This window comes from Echiichthys vipera (genome assembly GCF_963691815.1).
Source record: "Echiichthys vipera genome assembly, chromosome: 8".
Classification (NCBI taxonomy): domain Eukaryota; kingdom Metazoa; phylum Chordata; class Actinopteri; order Perciformes; family Trachinidae; genus Echiichthys; species Echiichthys vipera.
Window position 1 is genome coordinate 30357415 of NC_139833.1, and position 26400 is coordinate 30383814.

Consider the following 26400-nt stretch of genomic DNA (forward strand, 5'->3'; position numbering starts at 1 on the left):
GCGCCTTCCTGTTTTCTGTAGAAAATGTCCGGAGCTAAAGTGAAAAGGAAGGAGATGAAGATGAGAAACCAGCCCGTCAGTGTTCACTATCCGGCGGCTTCTCCTCTTCCTGTGGAGAGCAGCCCACAGAACGGAAGAGACACCCCGGTCGCCGGTACCGTGCCTTCTCTTTTTATGGGTCGTGGTTCATCATGTCTGCTTTTCATTCTCTTCATGCTTTATGTCCTCTCTTTGTCTCCATGAACTCATGCTGCTGCATTGGCAGTGATTCAGAGGCTCAGCGCAGGGGTGCAGGTCCAATGTCAGGGTTTGCCCGTATGTAACTTATACCATGCCACCATAAATCACAACTTTGAGAGGTTCAAAAAAGTGCTGCACATGGAATCATTGACTGTTCACCTTTCTTGTTTATTTGTCCTAAATAGCCAACAGAGTATCACTGCTTACTGAACTGTTATATTAGTAAATCATCATTTTACTGAACTGTTATATTAGTAAATCATCATTTTAACTGTTATATTAGTAAATCATCATTTTAACTGTTATATTAGTAAATCATCATTTTACTGAACTGTTATATTAGTAAATCATCATTTTAACTGTTATATTAGTAAATCATCATTTTACTTCACTGTTATATTAGTAAATCATCATTTTAACTGTTATATTAGTAAATCATCATTTTACTTCCCTGTTATATTAGTAAATCATCATTTTACTTCACTGTTATATTAGTAAATCATCATTTTACTTCACTGTTATATAGTGTGTCGTACCAACTAGGCGTCTTTTCCAGGGACTTGACCAGTGTCCTCAATGGCCAGCAGAGCTAGGCTGCTTAAACGGCCTTGGCCCATTGTGTTTCGGGTGTAAGACTTGAACCACTTTAAACAGGAGAAGCTCCTCTCTACACCTGCAGATGTAGCTCCAACTGTTGCTACTAATGACAACAGTTTGTCCAGCTGAGTCATTGCACTGTCCAACTCCATGTCTTTCAGAAACAGCAAGCAATCACACAGCTGTCCCTTGTTGCCCTGCAAGTCCTGGTTTGAATAAAGGACCTGAAGTTCAGACCTCACTCTCCTAGTTCTCTCAAAGAACTGGCCATAACTTTTCAGGACACTCTGAAACGCCTCCTCTGGAAACACGTGTCTCATCTCATCACCTGGATTGACTAATTCTAAGAAGCGCATGCTTTCCAAATTTGCAAACACTGAGGTATCTGCTCTGAAAGATCGTCTAGGATAGCCATGTACAGATTTCTGTAGCGCAATTTGGGATCCTGCAGTTGTGACAGACAACGCTTTCTCAGGGGCTCAGTTTGCAGGTGCGATGTGAGATCTGCTGCTTTGGCATAGACAGCCTGGAAAGCACCCTCTGACCTAATCTCTTTGACATAAGCAAGAAGAGACTCAATTCTTTTTTTGCAGTACAGAACATGGTAAATGGTCTTGTACTTATATAGCGCCTTTCTAGTCATCTGACTACTCAAGGCGCTTTCACACAGACATTCACACTGATGGCAGTGGACATCTACATACCATCTGATCTTATCATTCACACCACATTTACACACCCATGCGCAGCACGGGGAGCAATTCGGGGTTCAGTGTCTTGCCCAAGGACACTTCGACATGTGGACCGGGGGTGGTGGAGATCGAACCGCCAATCTCTCGAATGGAGGACGACCCACTCTTCCACTAAGTCCCAGTCGCACATCCATAGATCTCTGCTGGACAATGTCAAACACTACATCAGTCTCAGAGAAGATTTGTTTATATGTGTTCAACATGAACACAAACTGAAAATCCTCCAGTTTCATCAGACAGCCTTGGCACAATCTAATGTGTCATCATCCATGGTCTTATCTGCTATGATCTTCTCAAAAGTCTCCAGGAGGGCATCATAAGTGTTTGCCACAGTGCTCACTATCCATGACGTAAAATTCCATTGAGTAGGCGTGTTTCTGGGCCACCTTGAACAGCCTTCAGACTCAAGAAAAGACCTCCTTTTTATGGATTTTGAGAAAAATGTGGCAAACCCAGAGAGAAAAACTTCTGTACTCAGGGAAGCATTCAGCCCCCAAAGACAGCACCAGAATCTGCAAACCATTGAGAGCTGAAGCCATGACAGCAGCCCCATCATAGGTTTGTGCCACAAGTTTCTCCCTGAAATTATAGCCCTGCATGTTCTCATTCAAGACTTCAAAAACAGACTGTGCATCTCTTCCCCCGGAAACAAAAAAAAATCCAATAAAGCACTCCTGAATTTGACCAGCACTATCCACATAGTGAACAATGACAGAGTTGGGCACAGCAAGCTATATCAGTTGTCTCATCCACCTGCCATGCAAAAAAGGGAGCAGCCTGAATGTCATCTTTGATCTCATCAGAAACAGTGGCTGACAGAGCAATGATCCTTTTGGATTGAATGGGACATCCCAGAAAACACAGCTGATGACTGGAACTGTGTGGCCAGGACAGAGTCATATTTGGCTAATGTTTCTGTAAACTCCCTGTAATTCCCTTTGTTGGATTATTCACCACTCTTATCATGCCCCCTAAATGACAGCTCCTGACAGCCAATCAAGAAAGTCACATCAATAAGGCCATTTAGGAAAGCCCTGTTTTGTTTGACTGTTTCATTATGTTTGACTACTTGAATGCGAGCACCTTCATTTATTGCATGTTCAACCCTGACTCTGCCCAGTAGTGGTGCAACGGATCATCATTGATCCGTGATCCGTTCGGATCACTATCTTCGGTTCGGTACACACGTGATCCGCGGATTGACTTATGAAAAAAAAAGTTGTGCACATGTTCAGTCCACACACTTATTAAGAGCAGCGCGGTCATGGCGAGCGGAGGAACGGAGGAGCTTGAACACCCTGCGTCATTTAAATCCCCTGTATGGCAGCATTTTGGCTTCCCTGTCAATTATAATGATGAAGGAAAGAGGTTGGTGGATAAAACCTTGACGGTGTGTAGGCACTGTGGCACAAGAAAGCCATATGACAGTGGAAACACATCGAGCATGGCCACGCATTTGAAGCGACATCACCCCGGTGTTTCACTGACCGGAGTGAAAATGAAGCCTGCTCAACAACCGCTTATCACCGCGGCATTTAAGCAGCCCCTTGCTGCACCATCCGACCGGGCTAAAGCCATCACAAACGCTATCGGTGTGTTTATAGCTGCAGACATGAGGCCATATTCGGTTGTGCAAAACGAGGGCTTTAAACACATGCTGAAAGTGCTTGAGCCACGTTACTACATATGTTTAAAGGGAGGAGATATGCCTTCTAATGTTGCACTTTAACTTGTTTTTGTTAAAAAGAAGATATTATGCCTTGTGCACTTTCAGTTGATTTTATATGTTTTATTTTAACAAGTGTTAATAAACAAAAGACAAACTTATGTTTATTTGTCTAGTCTTTTTTTTTTTTTTGCTGATCCGAAAAATGATCCGATCCGTGACTCTGATCCGAGAAACGATCCGAACCGTGAGTTTTTTGATCCGTTGCACCCCTACTGCCCAGGCAACTTAACCTTGCACATGCACTCACATATTCATTGCTTTTTATATGCCTTTTTGTATGCCCTGTCAAAGTCAGATAGATCCCCAAAACACACTTTTGACAAGACAACACATCCCTGAGATGGTTTCAAGAGGCATGGCCAACAGTACATTTTATTTGTGACAGCACTTCCAGTCAGCCAGCTCACCTTGTCATACCAGGACACCTGAAAGGACCTGTTACTTTCCCCCACCTTTTGCACTAAATCAATCTTAGGAGGCCTGTCCTGCTGTTTTAATTTTCTCTTCATAAGGAAGACTATCAAATGGCTTTTCGCCAAAATTCGGTCGACAACATTCATATTATCTGCCATTATCTGGTGCGCCAGGCTACTGTGAAGTGTGACCGCCTGTGAGTGTGAGTGACGGGGGGAGATGCTCTGCAGCTGCTGCTGCTCGTTGGGGAAAGAAACCGCAGAGTGACAGAACAGAGTCGCCAAACACAACGCTAGTGGTTTTTAACAAAGACAAAGTCTCTGGGGGTCGGTAAAGTCTCCGGATCAGTTCAGAACAATGGAAAGAAAAACTTGGAAAATGCTCCGATGGATGTTTATTCTTCAAGATCGCTGATTCGGTCATTTAGCTGTCAATCAAAAAAGGATTCTGCCTCAGACAGCTCATCCAATCATCATGCAGAAGCCGAGTGTCCGGGCCAGCCCACTATTCCATAGACCCCAAGAGACGCTGAGCGTCCGATGGGCGGGACAAAGCCCAGCATTAATCCAATGAGCGTCTAATTTGGCTGCAGTGGAACAACCCCCTCTACGCTTCCCCATTGAAGTCAGTAGAAGCCGAGCGTCCGACTGTTTAAAGCGCCCCGGAGCTGTGGGGATGAATGAGAAGGAAGTTGCTCCAGTTACCTGTGATAAATATCTGATTCTGAACTAAAGATGAAGGCTTTCTACCGTCTATTTAGTCAATGAAATGTACACACAGCAGTACATTTTTATTATTTTTTTATTATAATTTTTTTGGTGACATTTTAAGGGAAGCGGAGCAGTCTTGAAGTCTTAGAGCAATCGCCACTGTACTCAGCCCCAGTTCTTCTCTCCATCTTCCTTTTCTCCCAGTGTATGGGGCTACTTTATGCAGGATTAACAGATGTGGATGAATATGAAAATATGAAGCCCTTTTTTTAAAGTCTGCTGATCATCAGCTTCTGTGTAAGAAACTCCCCGTTCATTTGTGTTGTAGTGGAGCACAGATGGATGTGGAGGCAGAAATATGTTTGTTCCACCATTTCAATCATTTCTTTTTAGATTGGAATCCAAAATGTGAATTGTGAACATTTTTTTCAGTTTTGAATAGGTTTTGATCAGTTTTTTCTTTTTTATTGGGGGGGCAATTCATGTTTTTCAGAAATTGGAGGGGACATGTCCCCAGGATCTGCACCCATGGATCAGCAAATCTCAGTCTGACTCCTGTCTGTCTCTGTCTGTGTGTGAGATCCTCCAATAATAAAATTAAACACACATTTGTTTAGGAATGTGCTAAGATTGTGTAAGCATAATAACAAAATGACTATCTTAGGTATACAGAACAGGAGCAACGTTAAGAGACTTGCATCTGATCGTTTTATCACTACAGAGGTGTTTTCACATTTCCCTCCCGAAAGAGGTGTTCTCTGTAATCTGACATTCTAATGTATCCCACAGCTTTAGTTGGAACGTCTCTAAGCCATAAACTAAAACCTTATATGTGAAACATTATTCGATGGGGGAACGACTTGGACACAACACCTGCAAAGAGACCTGAAACCTCCAGCTCGGAGTGGACTGTCAGTACAGAGAGAAAAACACACTGTCATCATACAAGCTAACAAACAGACACTATACCTTAGTTTCAAATCGCTAGGGTTAGCTCCATGTGTTTAGTCATCTTGATGGGGAGTTTGCGTGTTTATCTTTCACCTCGGCCCTGCTTGTCAACGTCTTGTAGAAGCTAGAATGTAATCACAGAAGAATCTTAACCTAGTGTGAGCAGGAGCAGCAGTGGGCAGGGCAAGTAATTGTGATAGAGACAGCCGCCCCTGAGCCTTCGACATATTCTCATTTTGACCTGTGATGGCCCTGAAATGAAAAACTATTCATCTTCCCAAAGGTGGAGGTAATGATGAGGGTCCATCTAACGTCCATTCAAACACTGAAAGGCCAAAGAACCCTCACCAGCAGGGTGAATGGGTCCGTGGACACCAGAAGGATGGGGGAGGCTACACAAAGGAGATGCCAAACTTCATCCATGGTAAAGACATTGTCCCACTCTTACACATTTTCACTGTACAGCATATTGTAAATAAGGTATTTTTTCATTTTGAAAGATTGCATAATGACTTCACTAGCCCGATTGTCCAATTAGAAATCATAATAGCTATTGAGATCCCTCTTTTACCATTAATTATATTGCAGGCCATAGAAAAACCCCAGATTTGTCTTTTTGATTCATTGCTTTTGTGTGATGCAGATCCTGCTGTCCTTTAAGTACATTTTAAGTTTAGTCCAGTTTAGGACACTGTACACAGTCTCGCAGTCAGATTAATGACATTTAAAATTCAGTGCCTCCACCTTTTCCCCCTGCTCACATCCCTACTCAGCTGGAGCTTTTGCCAGGGCCAGGGCGGCAGAGGTGAGCACCATGCTGAAAGCCTCCACCAAGATAACGGGCAGCTGCCATGTGTTTGACACCCTGCCCAGACATATGAGGAGACGGGCTATGGGCCACAACACCAAGCGACTCCCTCGCAGACTGAGAAATTTTGCCAACAGATTGGTAAAGCTCAGAATATTTCCTTTTAGAATTTTATTGTCCTGACTTTTTCCATTGATGGACTGTCCTTTCTGAGTAAACTAACATTTCTGTTTCCTTCGCCCTGCAGCTGGAGAGGGCCTGCTCGAAGAAGAAGGAACAGGCCAAAGGCAGGAGTCGCAAGGCCCGCCGCCGGCATGGAAATCTGCTGCTGGAGTTTAACCGACGCCAGAGGAAAAACGTGTGGCTGGAAACACACATTTGGCACGCCAAACGATTCCACATGGTTAAAAAGTGGGGCTACTGCCTTGGGGACAGACCCACGTCTAAATGCTACCGGCCTAGCTACAGGGCAATGAGCAACCACTGCCTGCTACAGGTAACCATCACAGATGTGTTTTGTTGAATTTTTGTCACACAATTATGATTGTAGTTATTGGGAATGCACTGCAAGTAAAAAAAAGCGTAAGCTTTTTGGTTTTGTCACCTCAGGACCTCTCTTACTACTGCTGCATAGAGCTGCAGGGAGAGGAAGACAAGCTGCTGGCTTCTCTATCACAGCTGACCAGCAAGGAGGCTGGTGAGAATACATCCTACCCCAACCCAACCACAAATACATATATTTTGTCTTTATTTATCTATATTTGATTCTAAAAAACAAAGGACAAGTAGATCAGTTCCTCGAAGTTTGGAAAGTTTAGATTTCACTTCAATGCTAAAAGTTCTAAGTTGACTTTGAATATTGGAGTAAAATGTAAGCGGCATATGTTTCCAGGTCCTACATTTGCTGCAGCAGTATGTCTATCAGGGTGCAGACAGGGCAGTGTGGTGGTGTACAGAGCAGGACGGTACCCCATGCAGCCCTTGGGCCCTGTCACCTTCCTCTGGAGACCCCGTACACAGGGCTCAACTCACAGGCAGCTGTGGATTTGGGCCCATCCTAATATTAAACAGGTACAGCGGGTGTTAGGGGTGTAATAGGTTATTGTTGACTAATGTAAAACCCTATGCATGATGAAAAATTGAAATATTGGCATTAAAGTGGACCTATTATGCTTTTCCCAATTTCTGTCATATACTGTATTTTTCGGACTATAGGTTGCACCTTTTTTCATGGTTTGGCTGGTCCTGCGACTTATACTCAGGCGTGACTTATATAAAAATATATAATTTGCTTATTGCAGGACCTTCTCCCTGAGTTACAAACTGTGTGCCAGTGTTGCGAGGCTGTAGTTCCTCCACTTGTTCCAGCGGTGATACCTGCTGAGGTTGTTCCCACCGTAGAACCAGAGCCAAAGCCCAATAAGACCCCTGAAGCCAAGCAGATTACTGGAACCAAGAGAAAGCAAACATTTGAGGATGCCAGTGGACCTTCTGCCAAGAAAATCCTGGGAGATGGAACCAGGTCTCCCACCACCCCAGTTACCTGGAGGTCCAGCTCCAATGGAATAGTTATAAAGTTAGTGTATGATGCAAACTGAGTAAAATGTGGCTCCAAATGGGGATGGGAATGATTTAATATGACGTGTTTGTGTTTCACTCTGGATCAGTGATCTCACCATGGAGATTGTACGCTATCGCCTGATTGGACCACACTCCCATTCTGTTCTGGCTGAAACTATGGAACCGGCTACAGACTGTGATGTAAGAATTACAGTGGTATCAACATGAAAAATCTGAAAACATCTGAAATATACTGTGTTTAATTCTAAAAAAACTGTGTTGTATGACTGTTCTCTTTAAGGAAATGACTAAATCTCAGCCCTCTCCCCTCTGGTGGCCTGAGCACTGCAAGAACGAGAACAAGATGAATCTACATCGACAACAAGCTGATGTCTTTCACATACTAAAAGGTCTATTGGTATTTTATTGTCCGTGTGAATCAAAAATACCATCATTTTTGGTAACCTAATACTTCTGGTCACATATGTGTATGCATGTTTATCTAACCATGATAATTAATTCATCCAGGCATCTATTCATCTGGAGAGCTGCCCTCAGGCACAGTGCTGGGTCTGACTGTAGATGACCCTAGGCTGACTTTACCACCTAAGAAGGTTAATGCGTTGCCCTGTGTAAAGCAGGCACAAGGTAAAACCTGACCTACCTGACAGACAGTGGGGTATGGCAACTTAGTTGCCAGGTGCACATGGTGCAAAGGGCATGTAATCATAGATTAGTTCCCCAGACTCAAATGCTTCCATCTGTTTCCTAACGTGGACTTTGTCATATGTCATTCAGTGTGCAGAAGGATATGTACCTTTTCTTATAAGGCAGCAGAAACCCAACCATTAAATAAGAAATGTATATAGTTGGGCAGAGAATCAGTCTGTTTCTGGTCATGAGGTTGTTTCAGTTAGTACACCTCTGGTTCTGTGCTCTAGGGGGCCTCTGCCTGGCCATGCAGGTGTTCCAGGTTCGAATCCTGGCAGGACCCTGTACTCCAAACACATCCTTAGTGACAGACAGCTGATTCCCTGTGGGCCTGGCGATGTCCACCGAATTGGCATATGACCATGTCCACAGAGAAACCTCATGATTGACGATGACATTATTGCTGGGGGTGGGCGGATGGGTCGGGGGGGTCGTCTTATGGGCTACTCCTATGAAAGTGCTGTAATACCTTTTATAAAACTGTTACCAACTATGGCAATATTAAAGTGATGGGACATATTCCAATTTAACAAAAAACACCCATACAGCACTGTTCTTACACAGAAATAGGCCCTCATGTATTCTAGCCTGTGGTTGCCCAGTTAGCTTAACTGAGCATAGCCTAGCATTAGTGTAGCTTGTAGACATTGTGAAATTTCTTTAAACTGAATAAATTTGACACATATAAACAGTAAACTTCTTTGCTAGCTCAATCCTGTTGTTCTAACTAAGATATCTGCAGATTTTTTTTTTCTGTGGACAGATTTAGCTCGTACGTCTATGAACATGTAGTGTTAGCTTAAGCTGAAGATAGCACTCTGTCACCACGGTGACACACTGGCCATGCTAACTGACATTTCCAATATCAGAGAGCATTGTAAGATATAAGGATAACCAATCACTTTATAAATATGTTGTAAAAATAAGGATAACCAGTCACTTTATAAATATGTTGTAAAAAATAAGGATAACCAGTCACTTTATAAATATGTTGTAAAAATAAGGTGTGTGTGTGTGTGTGTGTGTGTGTGTGTGTGTGTGTGTGTGTGTGTGTGTGTGTGTGTGTGTGTGTGTGTGTGTGTGTGTGTGTGTGTGTGTGTGTGTGTGTGTGTGTGTGTGTGTGTGTGTGTGTGTGTGTGTGTGTGTGTGTGTGTGTGTGTGTGTGTGTGTGTGTGTGTGTGTGTGTGTGTGTGTGTGTGTGTGTGTGTGTGTGTGTGTGTGTGTGTGTGTGTGTGTGTGTGTGTGTGTGTGTGTGTGTGTGTGTGTGTGTGTGTGTGTGGCCAAAGGAAATCCAGTCAAACTAAACAATATAAATCATTAAAATTTAAAATCAACTGTAAACAAACATATTTCTTGCTTTGTATTAATATTTACCAACAACTTTATCAGCATTAGCAGCCACAACATCCAGGATAATAAAAGCCTGGCTTTAAACTATCCAGGTTTAATCTTCTGGTCTGTCACCCGCAAGATAATGAAACTTCTTCTAAGATTATGTTATTAGTTTGAATGATTGTCAAGTTAGATCATATAACTTAAACTCAAGTTTTAAATCACAGTTCAAATATTATATTATATTTTTTACGTGGGATTGTCAGAACTGCTTTTGTTGACAAAATTGCTCTTTGCCAAATGTTTTATATAAAAATTTGTAATGCCACATTTTCTCATTGTGAAACCCAGTATGTTTGTTTTTCCATTCTGTATTGTATTTAGGATATGATATGTACCAAGCCAAGCTCTCCATTTAGGCTTAGAGTCACACACCTGCATAAATGAAGCTGCATCATAATAAATATGTAAATGAGGGACTGTTCCAGCTGTTTCCACAGCTAATTGGGTTTTATTAATGAGTGATCGATTTATTGCTCATTTACATGCTGGGTTCTAAACTAGATGTAGAGAGCTTTGTATGTCTCTTTTGACACTAGTGCTGCTGATCATACAGGAGCGTGCCTTGTGTGTGACGTGTGCTTGTTTCAGAGGTGGACGAGGAGAAGAGGAGGGAGCTGACGTTGCGAGGGGTACCAGAACACTGCTGTCAGAGTTCCCTGTGGGAGAAGTCTGTCCGGGACAACGTCACTGATAACAAGATATCCGAACAGGTAGTTTATCCTTTTCTTTTTCCACGCCTAACATCTCTATTTCTCAAAGCACAGATCAACTTAAATGTTGCTGTTGTTTCTTTGCATTGTCTGCAGGAGTTGAACCGTATGAGGAATGGGGTGCTAGTGCCAGGCTCCAGGCTGAGCCCCATTCCCCTGCAGGGCAGAGTCCCAATACTGCTGGTTCACCAGCCTGGGAAGCAGGTGGGACATGAGATGAGCTCCTGGGGTGCTGGATGGGACCTGCTGCTTCCTAAAGGGTGGGGCATGGCCTTCTGGATCCCACTGGTAGGTAGCATGGACATTTATATTTCACTTTATTATCTTTTCATTTCTGCCAGGAATTAGCAGTAGCAGTTTTATTTTCCCTTACAGTAGTAGTAGTAGTAGTAGTAGTAAGTTTGGCTAAACTAGTTAAAACACTCAAAACATATCTGTTTCCATTCTGGTGAGCTGCTGCCTTACTATTCTTATGTGATGCTGAAACATTCTAATACTTTCTGTTCAAGCAGCACGCATCCCATTCGTACAGACATCACTCAAGTCAGACATCACAAGTACAGGACTAAAGTGCAGACAAAACAGTAGCAAGACATACCATACTACTATAAGACATACCGAGACATTCTTGGGTAAAAATAATTACATAAACAGGTAAGAAGATCTAAAAAGTTATGTTGGAGGAAATGGAAACTCAGGTTCATAATAGGAAAAAAGGCTGCCAGACTTTGGAGAACTTCTTGGTGTTGCCCTGTACAGTAAATCTAAGATTTTCTCTCTTCTACCCACCGTTTATGAGAAGGCGGTGTTGCTATCCAATTGAATTATTTAATTGGATAAAGGACATTTCTATTTGAAATAGGATCAATCTCCTAGCCAGCAGTGAAGTGAATGCTATGGCCTTCCTTTGAGAGGTTGTTAGTGGAGCCTTCTGTTAGTTGAGCCTTCTGTGGTGCCACACCAAAGAAGGTCGTTGGAGGACCTGGCTCTCTATCTTTATTATGAATAAATGGGAATGTTCTAAAAATTTTGGCCCAGAACTCTTTCAGCCTGGAACAAGACAAGAACATGTGGCATAAGTCTGCTGGCACCTGTTTACATCTAGGGCAAGTCGGGTCAGCCCCCCTGACACATTCTTGCCAGTTTGACCCTTGAAGGTGAAGTCTGTACAAACACCTTGAACTGTATCAATCCGTGTCTCACACATACAGAAGAAGAGTGTATTAGCTCCACTGCCCATCTCCACTCAACATCTGATATGTCCAACTGTAATTCTTCCTCCTGCTTCCTTTTTACACTAGCAAGGGAAGGGGAAGCCACCTTCTGAAAATTCACATAGAGCATGGAGACTGTCCATTTTAAGAGTCGGATTCATGTCCAGCAGCCCGTCTATCCATCCACTTTGTGGTAACTCGGGGGAGGGGCTGAATGGCTTTTTCACAAAGTCTCGTACCTGGAAATATCTTAAGTAATTAGTCTTGGAGGGGGATACCATAGTCCTTTTCACACTGGCTGTTTTAGACATTTATACAAATGATATATATATTTTATTTTCTACATAATATTTCATTGAAGGTGCTGTGAGGCTGCATGTATGCATTGGATGTCAGTATGAAACACTCTGAAAGATGTTTTCATTATTTGGTTGTCACCTCCATGTTTTGGTACAGTTTCACATTGTTGGAACAAGGAAAGTGAAAAGTGAAATGTCAAATGTACCTTGAAATTTAAAGGCAGGCTAGAAGCCCCTCAGGTTTGCTTTATTTGTTCAAGTTCCCTAAAGTGCCCTAAATTTCTATTTTGTTTCTCTCTCTGCCAGGTGTACAGAGGAGTTCATATTGGAGGGCTGAAAATGAGTTTGAAACACTCTCAGAATAAAGGAGCCCCCCACTTCCCCCATGATTACCCAGACTGCCCTGCAGGCGTTCGTTTTCAGGAGGAGCAGGAGGCAGAGCTCCTGAACCAGTTCAAAAGGTCAGCTGAAAACTGCACAAAGGACTGGAAATAGTAATATGTGTGTAATTTTTATTATCCCTGTTTTCAGTGGGGACATCTTGTGCTGCCAAAGCTTCTGTGTATCTTGTAATATTGTTTTGGCACATAACTAGTATGTCAGTGTGCTGATGGAAAACAGAAGCTTAAGAACTTGCCCAGAATATAGAAGGTCCAATTTAGAAATGGACATGTTTCAACAATATATATTTGAATCAACCATCGGCAAACTTGAAATTACTAATTAAACTGAAGGAAAAGGTTTTCAGTTAAATAAACCTAAAGAAAGGTGATAATGATACTATATTAGATCTAAAGATTCATTGTAATGGTCTCTTACTTATGTAGTCATCTGCTAGGAAAAGACAATATTGACTAGCATCCAGCCGAAGTATAGGTGAGAATGTCAGTGGAACAGAGGTTTTGATAGAGGGAAACACGCCAAAGCTCTAACCCCAGTTCATTTCCATTATGCACATGAGATGCTATAAGGCTGCGTGTTTGTCATTAACTACCATGTGCTGCGCAGCAGTCATGATTTGTTACATAAATTGGCTCTGTTGCCCCCAACAGTTTGACAAGGGTTTGACCTTCTGACCTCTTCTGTAGGCGTCCGCCCGCAAAAAGGACCAATTACATTAAACATGGCTGTCTGGCTCCGTTTTGTTGCCCGTGGCAACAGTTGGCTGAGGAGTGGGAGCTTATCTTGAGGGAAGAAGGAGAGGAGAGGAAAGTAGACAGCCAGAGCCAAACCACAACACTGGCTGACACAGTGATGGAGGAGGAGATGACAAAGCCTCAGAGCCGTGTTACTGTACTGAGGTAAATGTGATATATATACTGAAGACCTATTCTCTTGCTTGTCTTATTGTGAAAATAAACTCAAAATACACCCACTGCAGTTTTACGCCAAACTCCCTTCAGACATTTAACATCCTGCTAATCTAAATCACACTCCTAACAAAATAATGCAGTTGACTTTTAAAGGTCCCTTGAGCAGAAATGTGCACGGTTTGGGCTCTAATCATCACTTTTTTTTTTTATTAAGAGATCCCAGCGCAGCTTTTGACAGGCTTGATGCATGGTGCTTCTCCAGTCTACCTCCCTTTCATCGTAATGTCCCTGATGAGAATACCCAAAGTACATCCAGCCTTAAATTGCTGCAATACATCACAGAGATTAGTAGAGGGGAAGAGTTGCATCTATCCTCATAAAACCATCACACAAGCTTTGAGTAATGACTGACTTTATGAGAAAAATGGATTGATTTTCACTATCCATTGGCTGCCTTTTTGTTTTCTGCATTAGGAATTAAAAATGTGCTTTAACCAATGTTTATGTTTCTCAGGGTGCTTAATGGTTCCAATGCAACTTTTCTTTTGAATATTAATCACTTGTTATAAATGGATATTGGTTGTTTTTTATGCATTTTAGGAACAGAAAGGCGCTGAGGCTGCTCTCTGGTTGCTGTAGACCCACAACATCTAAAGGTCAAAGGCGGTGCCGTGTTGGTGAGGTGCCGCCTCTCGACCGTTCAGCAATGACATTGTTTCTCACAGCACATGGGATGAGTCTGGTGTGGGTGCGTCTGACACTGCTGTCCAAGGGCAAACCAGAGCTCCACGCCATGGTGTGTGTGCCAACCGCAGAGGACCTGAAGTTGCTGAGCAAAGAGCCCGGCAGCAGCAGCCCCCAGGAGCCCCCACACAGAGACCACTTTAAAAGGAGAGCTAGACCCAAAAAGAAGGGCTCCAAGAAAACTGCTACACCATCGTTGTGTTCTGATAAGGCCCAGGGCAAACAGTCAGACCTTCCCTCTGCCTCTGAACCAAACCCTACCACATCTGAAGAGCCCAAATCATCCACCCAGTCTTCTTTGGACCTTATCTTCGGGCTGTGGCCGGATCCTCTGCCGAGTGTCACCTCTCACTGCTCCCGGGTGACTCTAGGCTGGGTCACTCAGGCCGACTTCTCCTTGTCTGTAGGCTGTGGGGAGGCTCTGGGGTTCGTCAGCATCGCTGGTCTCCTTAACACCCTCTTTAACCAGCCGATGGAACACAGAGGAATGCTGCTGCTGCGCAACCCCACATCCCTGCACTACCGCTTTGTTAAGGTCAACATAGAGGTCTGATGAGCAATCTGAACCCATGCAGAACTTAACTTCCAAAGAGCTCTGAATTCTTGGTTAATGGGGAAGAACAACATGACTTCTGACCTGCAAAGCCCTAAAATGACATGTAATGAAGTTTCATGATGCTTCATTCACTAAAGGATCCCTGTGCCTTGATAGTCTGTTACTACCTAACAGCAATCATGGGGCATAACTACAAGCTACTTGGTGGCTTTTTTTTGTTTTCAGTTGTGTCTATTTTACTCTGGTAAGAGGCATCCTTATTGTTTCAATTGAGAAAGGTTGTTACCGTCTTCAGAGGGATGTTCAACAAAGTTATCATTTAAATACTGTTTGTTTTATCAAATTGGTTTCCAAAATGAATTCATTTATGGCTATTTTACATCCCTCTGTATCCAGGCTAATGCTGCCAGGAGTATTCATGTTGGTGGCATGCTGTTTTCTTTTAAGGTCAAATGAATGGGTTTGAATTTGAGCGATTTGTCATTTTCTGTTTAAACATGCCCCTGCATTGAAAAGGTTTTGTTTGAACATAAGCCAATAAAATCCCCATACTGCATTCTATGGCTCATTCCTATTACCATCTCCTGTATAAACCATCCACACACAGCACACTATAATTTAACCTCAACAGTGAAATATGCATTATGGCCTGACCCTTATAGTAAGTAAATGCACTGAACTGATACTTTAACAGGCATTCTTTTTATACAGTAGTTTCCCACACATCCCATAATGTGTGGGTGGCAGATAAGAGTTGTGTTGCATGGCAACACTAAAGTTTGGTAGCAGTTGAGTCTGTAGTCTAAGGTTTCTTTGAGGTAAAGATGGGTGGGCAGACTGTGCATTAGTGCTTTTTAGACAAGTTAGATGATTTATTTATTTCGGTGTCATGCACACAAAGCGTGTCCTTTTGTGGACTTACAAGATATCAACATTTCTGTTGCAGTATTCAAACATTTTATTATTTAGTCATTTTTACACATTACAACTTTTTGGAAACTGGTATCAGTGATGCAAGTTCAAGTATTCAGAGAAATTTAAACCTGCCAGATAGGTTTGAGCAACTTCTGTTTATTTCCTATTCAGTAAATTCACTTCAGCCCGGATCAACACAATGCCTCACATGTACAAAGTTGGTCTTCTTTGAGCTCCCCCCCACCATTAGAGGGCAGTAGTACACTTATTTTGCCGTATGACAAAGCTCCAGACTGTTGAGCATCAGATTTTGTAATTATTTATTGACAACTGTTTGCACATAGACCAATTTTTTCAATGGATTAACATGATACATACAGTATGTTATCTTGGAAGGTAATTGTCACAGTGGCCTTCTGGACGTTAAACACTTTTTTACTTTGTTGCTAATAGGGCATTTGATGTTGCACTGTGATCGTGAGGTGTTTCACTGCATATAGTCAACTTTTTCTCATCAGTCATTCTTGACAACCCTGTCGGAAATGCTGTTAACTCAAGAGATTTCTAGGATATTGAAAGATATTTGCCACATAATCTAAGACCAATATGGCCACCCATACTGCCGCTCAGCTGGTACTGGTCTGAACTGATGCCTACCATTTATTTCTATAAATAGAGATATTATTGAAGAATGCACAAACACAAATCCACCAAAATGTCTGTCCCAACAGATGGAGCTGGACCTATGAATCGTCTGTTTGGCCAGCTCTGTTGCACATGAGTTTGGCTGCCAAAGATCCGTATGTCAGAGTCTTTGCCTCAGGCTGCACTTTGTCTGTGTGTCTTCTCCCTGTGAACACGGACAGCAGAGCTCATTAGATGAACCCTGCTGCCAGGGCTGCAGACATTAGCAGTCAGCTAAATCCAGGGTCAGTGCCAGCTCATTTATACTGTCACTGCTGGCTAATCAATAGACCATACTCAATACAAAGAGGTCAACGTGTAACATACTGTACTGTGAAGAGAGCTGATTAAAAGTTGATAAACTTACTAGGAATCTTATCCATTGCGATAAAATTGGCATCTTGTTGCTTTATTTTCGGCCTGTTCCGGGCTATCAGGAAAACTCCAAGGAAAGACAGAAGACAACTGGAAAAGAGTTTCAGGGATGACTTTGACCATCTAACTGTAAACACCACATTTTTACATGCTTAAAATACTGCTGTCCATTGAATACTTACCCAAAAAGAAACATGAAAATGTTGAGTAAAGCCAAGCCTTCAAATTCCTGGTAAAAGACTATCCCTGCAAAATGAAAGAGCACATTAAAATGTGTTCACTTCTCATAGAAGAACAGAATATATAGACCATCTCAAGTGCTTTGTTTGTGAAACAGCCTTGGAAATCCTGAACACAAATCACACTGATGATGAGAGGAAAGAGTTTACTGAAGAGTGTAGTTCTTACAGATGAGTAGCAACACAAAATGTTGGATGGAACACTGTTTAACTTTCAGCAGGGCCGCCCACAGAAATGGCTTGGCCCCTGAAAAGGTCCTATATCAAAATTCTCTCTCTCTCTCTGAGTAACCCCAGTCCTCCACAGGATTTTCTCCCCTTGAGCTGCCATTTGGCAAAAAACGTGGGTTTTTGGACTTGGGTAAGGAAAACTGGCAGGAAGGTTCGAGCCCAAGTACATATCAGTATGTCCTGGACCTGAGAGCAAAACTCCACACACTGGGGAGATTATCACTGGAGAATTTGCTCAGGGCCCAGGAGCGTTAACAGCGCCTGTATGACAGAGGAACTAGATTAAGACAATTTGTATTGCTCCCCTCTACCAACACCAAATTACTCGCCAAGTGGCAAAGACCCTTTGTGGTCACACAACGAGTGGGGAGATTAACCACCTCAACCTCCTCAAAAGCATGGAGAAAGCTGGGGCCTGAGGTGCCAAATTCCACCAATCCTGCCTCGCTCCCTTATGATGACCAACTCAACTGCGGTCAGGACCCTATTGGTTACCCTTAACATAAAAGAGAAGTGGTTCAGAGGGAATTGAAATCCATGCTGATAAAACAGTAACAGTTCCTGGTGTAGCTCCATGGTTCTGTGCAGACTATCGCAGGGTGGACGACGTGTCACAATTTGATGCCTACCCGATTCCCCAGGCCGACGAGCTCCTGGATCGGTTATGCTATGCTAGGCCAATGCCTTATGGACCGTGTGTTGCATCCACTCGGTGCATATGCTGCTGCCTACTTGGATGACGTTATCACTGACAAGAGCTGGGCAGAGCATGTGCAGCGGTGGGCCACAGTGCTCGAGTCACTGAAGCAGACTGGGCTAACTGCAATTGGAGGTAGGTACGGTATCTGGGGTACCACTTGGGCGGTAGGCAGGTGCGTCCTCAGGTAGACAAGACAGCCGCGATTGAGACCTGCCCAAGGCCCAAGACCAAAAAAAAAGTTGTTAGCCCCACCACTAGGATAAGCGGTTGCAGATGATGAATGGATCATTATTGCTGGCCTGCATGGCGCCCCCCCCTTTTTTCCTGCGGGTGGCCCTTACCCTTAGAGTATCCAATAGAAAACTATTTTCCTTTCAGTGACCACTTCAATGGGCAACAGTTGGCAAAAAATGCTGCATCTCCACTTTCCCTGTGCTCACTTCACTGTCCACTACTGGGACCACCTCTGACTAAAACAATAATTCTCTTCAACATGGAACAAATCTAATCTCAAAAGAAGAGTCCACCCCCAGATGTTCTTATTCTGCCAAATATAATACATCAGCAATTTGTTGGTCAATGTAGTCAATTGTGGGTTATATGTGTAGGTGGAGAGAGCACTAGTAATACCAAGTGCAGTAACAGAGCAGGGAATTCTCAGAAAGGTGTGAGTAACTCAAATCACCACATGCTTTGTGGCTCCCTCCTCTAGGATGGATGTCTCCCTGTATGATTATAGGACATCAGTGCAACATGGTGGAAAGAGGCTGTTGCTCTTTTGTTCTATCAAACTGACAGCAAAAGCTTATGTTTGCTGTTGATGTTTTGGACCGTTGGGACATTTTCTGCTATTACACTCCACTGAAGCTGCGCTGGAAATAGCTAGAAATGACGTCATGTCACCAGCAGTTGGGCGAGTTATCCACTAGAGGAATAACAAACAAGATAATAGCTTTAGCAATGTAAGGTCCATTGTCAAAAATGTTTGCAATCATAATAATGTCGTTTAGGGTGTATGTTTCCCTCAGGACAAAACTGCTATTTTCAGATGAACAAAGAACAATATTACTGGCCTGACAGCATCTGCTGAACAAGGACTCCTAAGTGGTTCACATATACAGGAGTGAATCACCATCTTGACTGTGTATTACGTTCCACTGTGTTGTGTCATCATGAATCAATTTCAGCTATTGCTAATTTTGGAGCACATCAGAATTTATTTTTATTTTTTTCTTGTTGGGTCTGTAATTTAAGAAAAATCTGCTGATAATTTCATCAAATTTTCCTGAACAGAACAATGTAATTTGTAACAAATTATAGGGTAAAAATAACCATCCTTGAAAGAAAAGCTACTTTAAAACAATTAAAATTGCATTCAATATTCATTTATTACTGGGGTCTTACTCTACATATAGAATATGTTGTACTGTATGCGTTCCTTCTAGAATTAATTAATTAAAATAGTACTGATTGAACACTTAACATTTCACCTGTAATAAGTGAAATTACCAACTATAGCAGTTCCAGTTATTTATCATTTTAACAGGAAAACAGAAGGTGGTGAGTAAAACACAGAATGACAGCTTTATAGTTGCCATACCTGCAACAATTGCACTTGCAGTGAAAAACACAAAGTTGATAGGAACCACTTCTGTGGCATCAAACATTTTCATTGCTTGATTGAGAAATCTGTAGAGAGAGGAGAAAATAGGATTTGTGAGCAAAGTGACCTTGCTTATAGAGAAACCATATAGCGGTCACCTATTCACCTATTCACCTATCATAACACTGCAGGCACGCTGCATGTACAATGTCACCATGTCCAAAATATTATTTTCCTCTGTTTGCTCAGGAACTGGAAAGCCGAAATTGCATCCAGCCTGTGGCAAACACGGGGGATTTGAGCAATAAAACAGAAAGTTTACAGAAGAGAGAGAAAACCTTGACTAACTTGATCTGGAAGGCACAGGAGGCGATCATGACGACCAGCATGATGTAAAAGATGGGGTAGATGAGCTGCAGCTGGCCTTTTATTGACTCTGTGATCATCCCTGACACAGCTTTGACTGAGATGACTGTCAGAGAGGCTACAACAACACAGAAGCAACAGATCACTTCAGCATTTAGTTGTACAACTTGTAGCGATAAAGGACTAAACTTGCTGGTGCATGCTGTTTTGTAGGGGTTGTAGTGGTTTGCAGTGAGTTTAAGTGAATTATTTTCTTCCATTGTGATCTACTACGCTCTTAACTGAAATCTGTGGCAGTGGGGTGTGGTTAAGGTGTCGACTGCTGGAGGAGAGGGAGGAGTGGCTCAGCCGGTGATCAGACAGCTGGGCAGAATCAGGTAATCAGTCAGCTACATAAGCATGTTTGTAACCTGGTTCTGCCTCTTGCAGTAGGCTGGGTCCTGTGAGAGGACCCGAGCGGCGACGACGCAGAAAGAGGCAGCGGACACCTGACCACGGCCGTCAGAGAGACGGCTGCTCGTTTGTGTAGTTTGTTTTATGTTGAGGAACGTTGGGGAAAGCCCGGAATAAACGGTTAACCACCGACAACGCTGTCTCTCCCTCATTTCCCGTCTGTCCTGTGAGCAGTGAGGCTCACATCTGGCACCTGAACTGGGACATGACGGAAGCCCAAAGTCCGCTGTCGCTGGCCCTCCAGCACCTCGCCGCGATGCAGGAGAGCACCACCGCTCTCCAGCAGCAGCAGTCCCGTGCCCTGGCCGACATCGCGGCGGCCCAGAGGGAAGATCGTGCTCTCCTGCAGGAGCTGCTGCAGCGCCCGGCCACCCAGCCCGACCCGGAGCCCAGTCGCGGCCGGCCTCCGCCTGTTGCCCTTCAACGGATGACAGCAGAGGATGATCCGGAGGCGTTCCTGGACATCTTCGAGGGCACGGCGGAGGCGTGCGGGTGGCCGGAGGAGGAGAGGGCGGTCCGGCTTCTCCCCCTGCTTACCGGCGTGGCGCAGCTGGCCGCGCACAGCCTGCCGGCGGCCTCTCGCCACGACTTTACCCACCTGAAGAGAGCCATCCTGGACCGGCTGGGCAGTACGCCAGAGGGACACCGGCGGCGGTTCAGGGGGCTCTCTTTTGAGGAAGCCGGCCGCCCCTTCGCCTTCGCGCAGCGGCTCCTCGATGCAGCGAGGCGCTGGCTCCAGCCGGGGACCCACTCCGCCGAGGACGTCGTTGGACAGGTGGCGCTGGAGCAGTTTATCGCCGGCTTACCCTCGTCCACCGCCAACTGGGTCCAGTGCCACCGTCCCCCCACCATCGAGGCAGCGATCGTCCTCGCGGAGGACCATCTCTCCCTTCCCCGGCGGAGCATGAGGGAGGAGGCCAGGCCAGCGGCGATCTCCGCGGGCCGTCCCACCCCGGCCCCGAGGAGGAGATTCCCGGCGGCCGCTGCACCGCACCCTGCCCCGCACACACACACACACCCGGAGCCCGGTCCGCTCTGGCCCACTAAAAACACACTGCCTTCTGTTCCGCAGGGCCCAGCCTACGTGTCTGATCGACCGGCACCCCGGGGGGTTCCTCAGACGCCAGGGCAGGGGTGCTGGCGGTGTGGGCAGCCCGGCCATCTCCGGGCGGAGTGCCCCCTCATGGAGGTGGGGCAAGTGGTGCGGGTTGCGGGACCGCCAGCTCCCTCCCCCGGTTCGGAAGGGACGTACCGTATACCGGTATGTATACAGGGGGGTACACACCAAGCTCTGCTAGACTCTGGTTGTGAACAGACCATGATCCACCAGCGCTTGGTTCGACCGGGGGCTTTGCTAGAGGCATCGTGGGTGAAGGTGAGGTGTGTGCATGGGGATATTCACGATTATCCGGTGGTGGCTCTAGAAATTCTTTTTAGAGGGAAAAAGCATAGAGTTAGGGCTGGAGTTAGCACTCGCCTCACGCACCCTCTAATCTTGGGCACGAATTGGCCGGGGTTTGCTAGCCTAGCGGGGGAAACTATGAGGGTGCGGTCACGTACGTCAGGGAAATGCGGGTGGTGTGCCGTGCTTAGTGGTGAGACAGGGGTGCCGCATCCCGACGCCGTCGGGGGGGGCGTGGGGCCGGCGGGGCCAGCACGGCTGGCTCCGGGGGCCCTGCAGATAGCCCCCATGGAAGATTTTCCACTTGAGCAGTCTCGGGATGAGACCCTCCGTCATGCCTTTAACCAAGTGATGAAAATTGATGGTTGCCAGGTCCACCCTAACACAGCACTCACTCACCCATATTTTATTGTCATTAGGGACAGGTTATACAGAGCGAGTCGTGACGCTCGAACAGGCGAAGAACTCACCCAGTTGTTGGTGCCCAAAAGCCGTCGGGAAACAATTTTCCAGGCGGCTCATCATAACCCCATGGCGGGCCACCTAGGCTATGACAAAACACTGAACCGGATCATGGCCCGATTTTATTGGCCGGGCATTCGCGCAGATGTAAGTCGGTGGTGTGCATCATGCCGCGAATGTCAGTTAGTCAATCCGCCGGCCACCCCAAAAGCGCCGTTGCGCCCACTACCACTAATGGAGGTCCCATTTGATAGAATTGCCATGGACCTCATCGGGCCATTAGACCGGAGTGCACGGGGATATCGCTTTGTGTTAGTCCTAGTGGACTATGCAACCCGATATCCCGAGGCGGTGCCTCTGCGCAATATCTCTGCAAAGAGTGTTGCACAGGCACTGTTTCAAGTTATCTCCCGAGTTGGGATCCCGAAAGAGATCCTGACTGATCAGGGCACATCCTTTATGTCACGTACACTACGCGAACTATACGAATTACTGGGCATCCGTTCAATCCGGACTAGTGTGTACCATCCCCAGACCGACGGCCTGGTGGAGCGGTTTAACAAAACGCTAAAGAACATGATTCGTAAGTTCGTGCACGAGGATAGCCGTAATTGGGATAAATGGTTGGACCCTCTGTTGTTTGCAGTGCGGGAGGTTCCCCAGGCCTCCACGGGATTTTCTCCCTTCGAACTCCTGTTCGGCCGAAAACCACGGGGTGTCTTGGACCTGGTCAAGGAAAACTGGGAGGCGGGTCCAAGCACCAGCAAGAACGAGGTGCAGCACGTCCTGGACCTGCGAGCAAAACTCCACTCACTGGGTCAGTTATCACGGAAGAATTTGCTCCAGGCCCAGGAACGTCAGCAGCGTCTGTACAACAGAGGGGCAAAACTTAGACAGTTTTCACCGGGAGATAAAGTGCTTGTATTGCTACCATCATCTAGCTCCAAATTGCTCGCCAAGTGGCAAGGGCCCTTTGTGGTCACACGGCGAGTGGGGGATGTTGACTATGAGGTTGTGCGTTCAGACAGGGGCGGAGCAACACAGGTTTACCACCTCAACCTCCTTAAAGCCTGGAGGGAGGTGACTGCTGTTTCTCTGGCTACTACGGTGATCGAGAGAGATGAGTTGGGGCCGGAGGTGGCAAAATCAAACTGTTCAGCACCGGTCCCCTTTGATGACCATCTCTCACCGAGCCAGAGAGCAGATGTGGCCTCGTTGCAGCAGCGTTTTGCTGATGTGTTCTCGCCCCTGCCAGGACGCACAGGCCTCATACACCACCACATAGAAACACCCCCAGGGGTGACCGTGCGTTCACGACCCTATCGGCTGCCAGAACACAAGAGGAAAATTGTTCTGGCGGAGCTTCAGGCCATGTTGGAGATGGGGGTAATAGAAGAGTCCAACAGTGACTGGTGTTGCCCCATTGTGCTGGTTCGCAAGTCTGATGGGTCAATACGGTTCTGTGTGGACTATCGCAGGGTCAATGAGGTGTCCAAATTCGATGCCTATCCAATGCCCCGGGTCGACGAACTCCTGGATCGGCTGGGCACGGCTCGCTTTTTCACGACACTGGATTTGACCAAGGGCTACTGGCAGATTCCCCTGTCGCTGGAGTCCAGGGAAAAGACGGCCTTCTCCACTCCGTACGGTTTGTACCAGTTTGTCACACTTCCGTTCGGGCTGTTCGGGGCCCCAGCTACTTTCCAGCGCCTCATGGACCGGGTACTGCGGCCTCACTCTGCATATGCTGCGGCCTACTTGGATGATGTAATCATTCATAGTGAGTCCTGGGAGCAGCATATGCAGCAGGTGGGGGCGGTGCTCGAGTCTCTGAGGAAGGCGGGGCTCACGGCCAACCCGAAGAAGTGTGCGGTTGGACGGAGGGAGGTACGGTATTTGGGGTACCACTTGGGGGGCGGGCAGGTGCGGCCACAGGTGCAAAAGACCGCAGCAGTTGCGGCCTGCCCAACACCCAAGACAAAAAAAGAGGTCAGGAGGTTTCTGGGGCTGGCCGGTTACTATAGGAGGTTCATTCCGGCCTTTTCAGAGCTGACCAGCCCCCTCACCGACCTGACCCGAAAGGGTGCCTCAGATCCGGTCCAGTGGACGGAGCCGTGTCAGCTGGCGTTTGAGAGGGTGAAGCGAGCCCTCTGTGGGAAGCCACTCTTATACACTCCTAACTTTTCTCTCCCTTTCATCCTGCAGACCGATGCCTCGAACAGTGGGCTGGGGGCCGTTTTGTCCCAGGAGGTGGAGGGGATCGACCGCCCCGTACTGTACATTAGCCGAAAGCTGGCTCAGCGGGAGGTGAACTACAGTACGGTGGAAAAGGAGTGCCTCGCCATACGGTGGGCGGTCGGGGCCCTCCGCTACTACCTCCTGGGGCGCTCATTCACCCTCTGGTCGGACCATGCCCCGCTCCAATGGCTCCACCGCATGAAAGATGCCAACGCGCGGATCACTCGCTGGTATCTGGCATTACAGCCTTTCCGGTTCAAGGTGATCCATAGGCCGGGTAACCGCATGGTCGTGGCTGACTTTCTCTCCCGCTCCGCGGAGGGGGGGGGGAGTGGGCTTGCGGCCGGTGGGATCCCGGCCTAAGTCGGGCGGTGGGGGTATGTGGCAGTGGGGTGTGGTTAAGGTGTCGACTGCTGGAGGAGAGGGAGGAGTGGCTCAGCCGGTGATCAGACAGCTGGGCAGAATCAGGTAATCAGTCAGCTACATAAGCATGTTTGTAACCTGGTTCTGCCTCTTGCAGTAGGCTGGGTCCTGTGAGAGGACCCGAGCGGCGACGACGCAGAAAGAGGCAGCGGACACCTGACCACGGCCGTCAGAGAGACGGCTGCTCGTTTGTGTAGTTTGTTTTATGTTGAGGAACGTTGGGGAAAGCCCGGAATAAACGGTTAACCACCGACAACGCTGTCTCTCCCTCATTTCCCGTCTGTCCTGTGAGCAGTGAGGCTCACAAAATCATAACAGAGCATGAGTCCATATTTGGTAGCCAGGCAACCAAGCGACATCTGACTGGCTAAAATGGTTGAATCCATAACCTCTGCCCTCAATTAGAAGTCTTCCATTTGTTTATACAGTACCTAGCAGGGCCACCAGCAGCATCACAATGACGATGTGCTTCACATTCCTCCTCTTGTACAGATAGAGTAAGATACAAAAGATGAGGACCTCTAATAACTGTTGAGAGAGAGAGAGAGAGAGAGAGAGGGTGGAGGGTGGACACACAAATCATTAATTCAGATTCTATATTCATAAAATGAAAATGTAAATTGCACTTGCATTGTTCTTTTACTGACCATCTTATCTATACAACAATGTGCTGTGTGCAGGCAGTGAGCAGCACACTTTAATTGAAACAAATGACTGTGGCAGAAAAATGAAATGAATTGCTGTTCTTTAATGAAGAGGGGGCCCAGGGCTGTCCTTGTGAGTAGTAATAGCATTAAGCTGTTCAAGGACCTCTGATATACACCACACAGCTCTAATGTGTGCACAATAGGAAAAGAGTACAAATGTAAAATTGAGGAAAGAAGGACAAGCTGACTTTCAAATGTCTCTTAAAACCACCCAAATCTCTATAGATATGACACACACACTGTGTAATAGTCTGTGACCTTCCAGAAAAAATAATTGACAATAGCATGACCTCTGGAAATAATGAGAAGACAGTGATAGATACTTCTTCTTCACATGCAGTCGGAAGGTTGCTCCTCTGCACGCTGATGAGTATTCACAATGCATTGCCAGAAATGGAAACAGCATACCCTTTTACACATCAATCACTGCAGCCAGAAGCAGCACGGCTATCTGACTTTAAACATCTGTCCACCTGTATTTTCCTAATATCTGCTTGAACAGTTCTCTTTTGTGTTCATCCAATAACTGGTTTAGTCCAGTGTATAGAAGAACTACAGTAGATTCAAGTGTGAAATGTGGAATATGTTTAAGAGAAACGCTGTGCTCTGAATAACGATGGCATTCACTGTTTATACGACTGGCTAGCACCCCTGATGAGCTGCTAGCTGTTATCCTTTTAGGTTCATCTCTGCCTGGTTTGATGGCTGATGTGCAGATAATCGGTTGTTCCACCAACAGTAAGGGGAATATTCAGGATTTAGAGCATCTGGGTGTGACAATATCTAAGTGATTCAAGTTTTTGGTGGACAAAATAACAAGTTCATTTGACACCTGTCTGACAGTCTCAACAAAGCCCTGTATGCGCTTCACAGAAGGATTTTTCCAGGGGTGACTTTGT

General features: G+C 45.7%; 2 protein-coding genes across 3 annotated transcripts in view; one reads left to right on the plus strand and one right to left on the minus strand.

The window, feature by feature from the left end:
* Positions 1-24: 24 nt before the first annotated feature.
* Positions 25-15143, plus strand: pop1 (POP1 homolog, ribonuclease P/MRP subunit; the record flags this gene model as incomplete). Its single annotated transcript, XM_083918912.1, has 15 exons — positions 25-156; positions 5694-5817; positions 6167-6342; positions 6449-6697; positions 6811-6898; positions 7094-7272; positions 7503-7777; positions 7869-7962; positions 8063-8171; positions 8290-8409; positions 10456-10577; positions 10674-10865; positions 12397-12551; positions 13179-13391; positions 14004-15143. The coding sequence occupies 15 exons, from the start codon at positions 25-27 to the stop codon at positions 14698-14700; spliced, it is 2925 nt and encodes a 974-aa protein (XP_083775038.1). The 3' UTR covers positions 14701-15143.
* Positions 15144-15830: 687 nt separating this feature from the next.
* nipal2 (NIPA like domain containing 2) overlaps positions 15831-26400 on the minus strand; it is a 41340-nt gene continuing 30770 nt past the window's right edge. For both annotated transcript variants that reach the window (XM_083918778.1, XM_083918777.1), the window contains 6 exons: positions 25226-25322; positions 19799-19934; positions 19448-19536; positions 16860-16923; positions 16670-16767; positions 15831-16468 (listed from right to left, as the gene is read on the minus strand). In XM_083918778.1, coding sequence (XP_083774904.1) covers positions 16362-16468; positions 16670-16767; positions 16860-16923; positions 19448-19536; positions 19799-19934; positions 25226-25322 — 591 coding nt within the window. In that variant the 3' untranslated portion in view covers positions 15831-16361. The remainder of the gene's footprint in view (positions 16469-16669; positions 16768-16859; positions 16924-19447; positions 19537-19798; positions 19935-25225; positions 25323-26400) is intronic.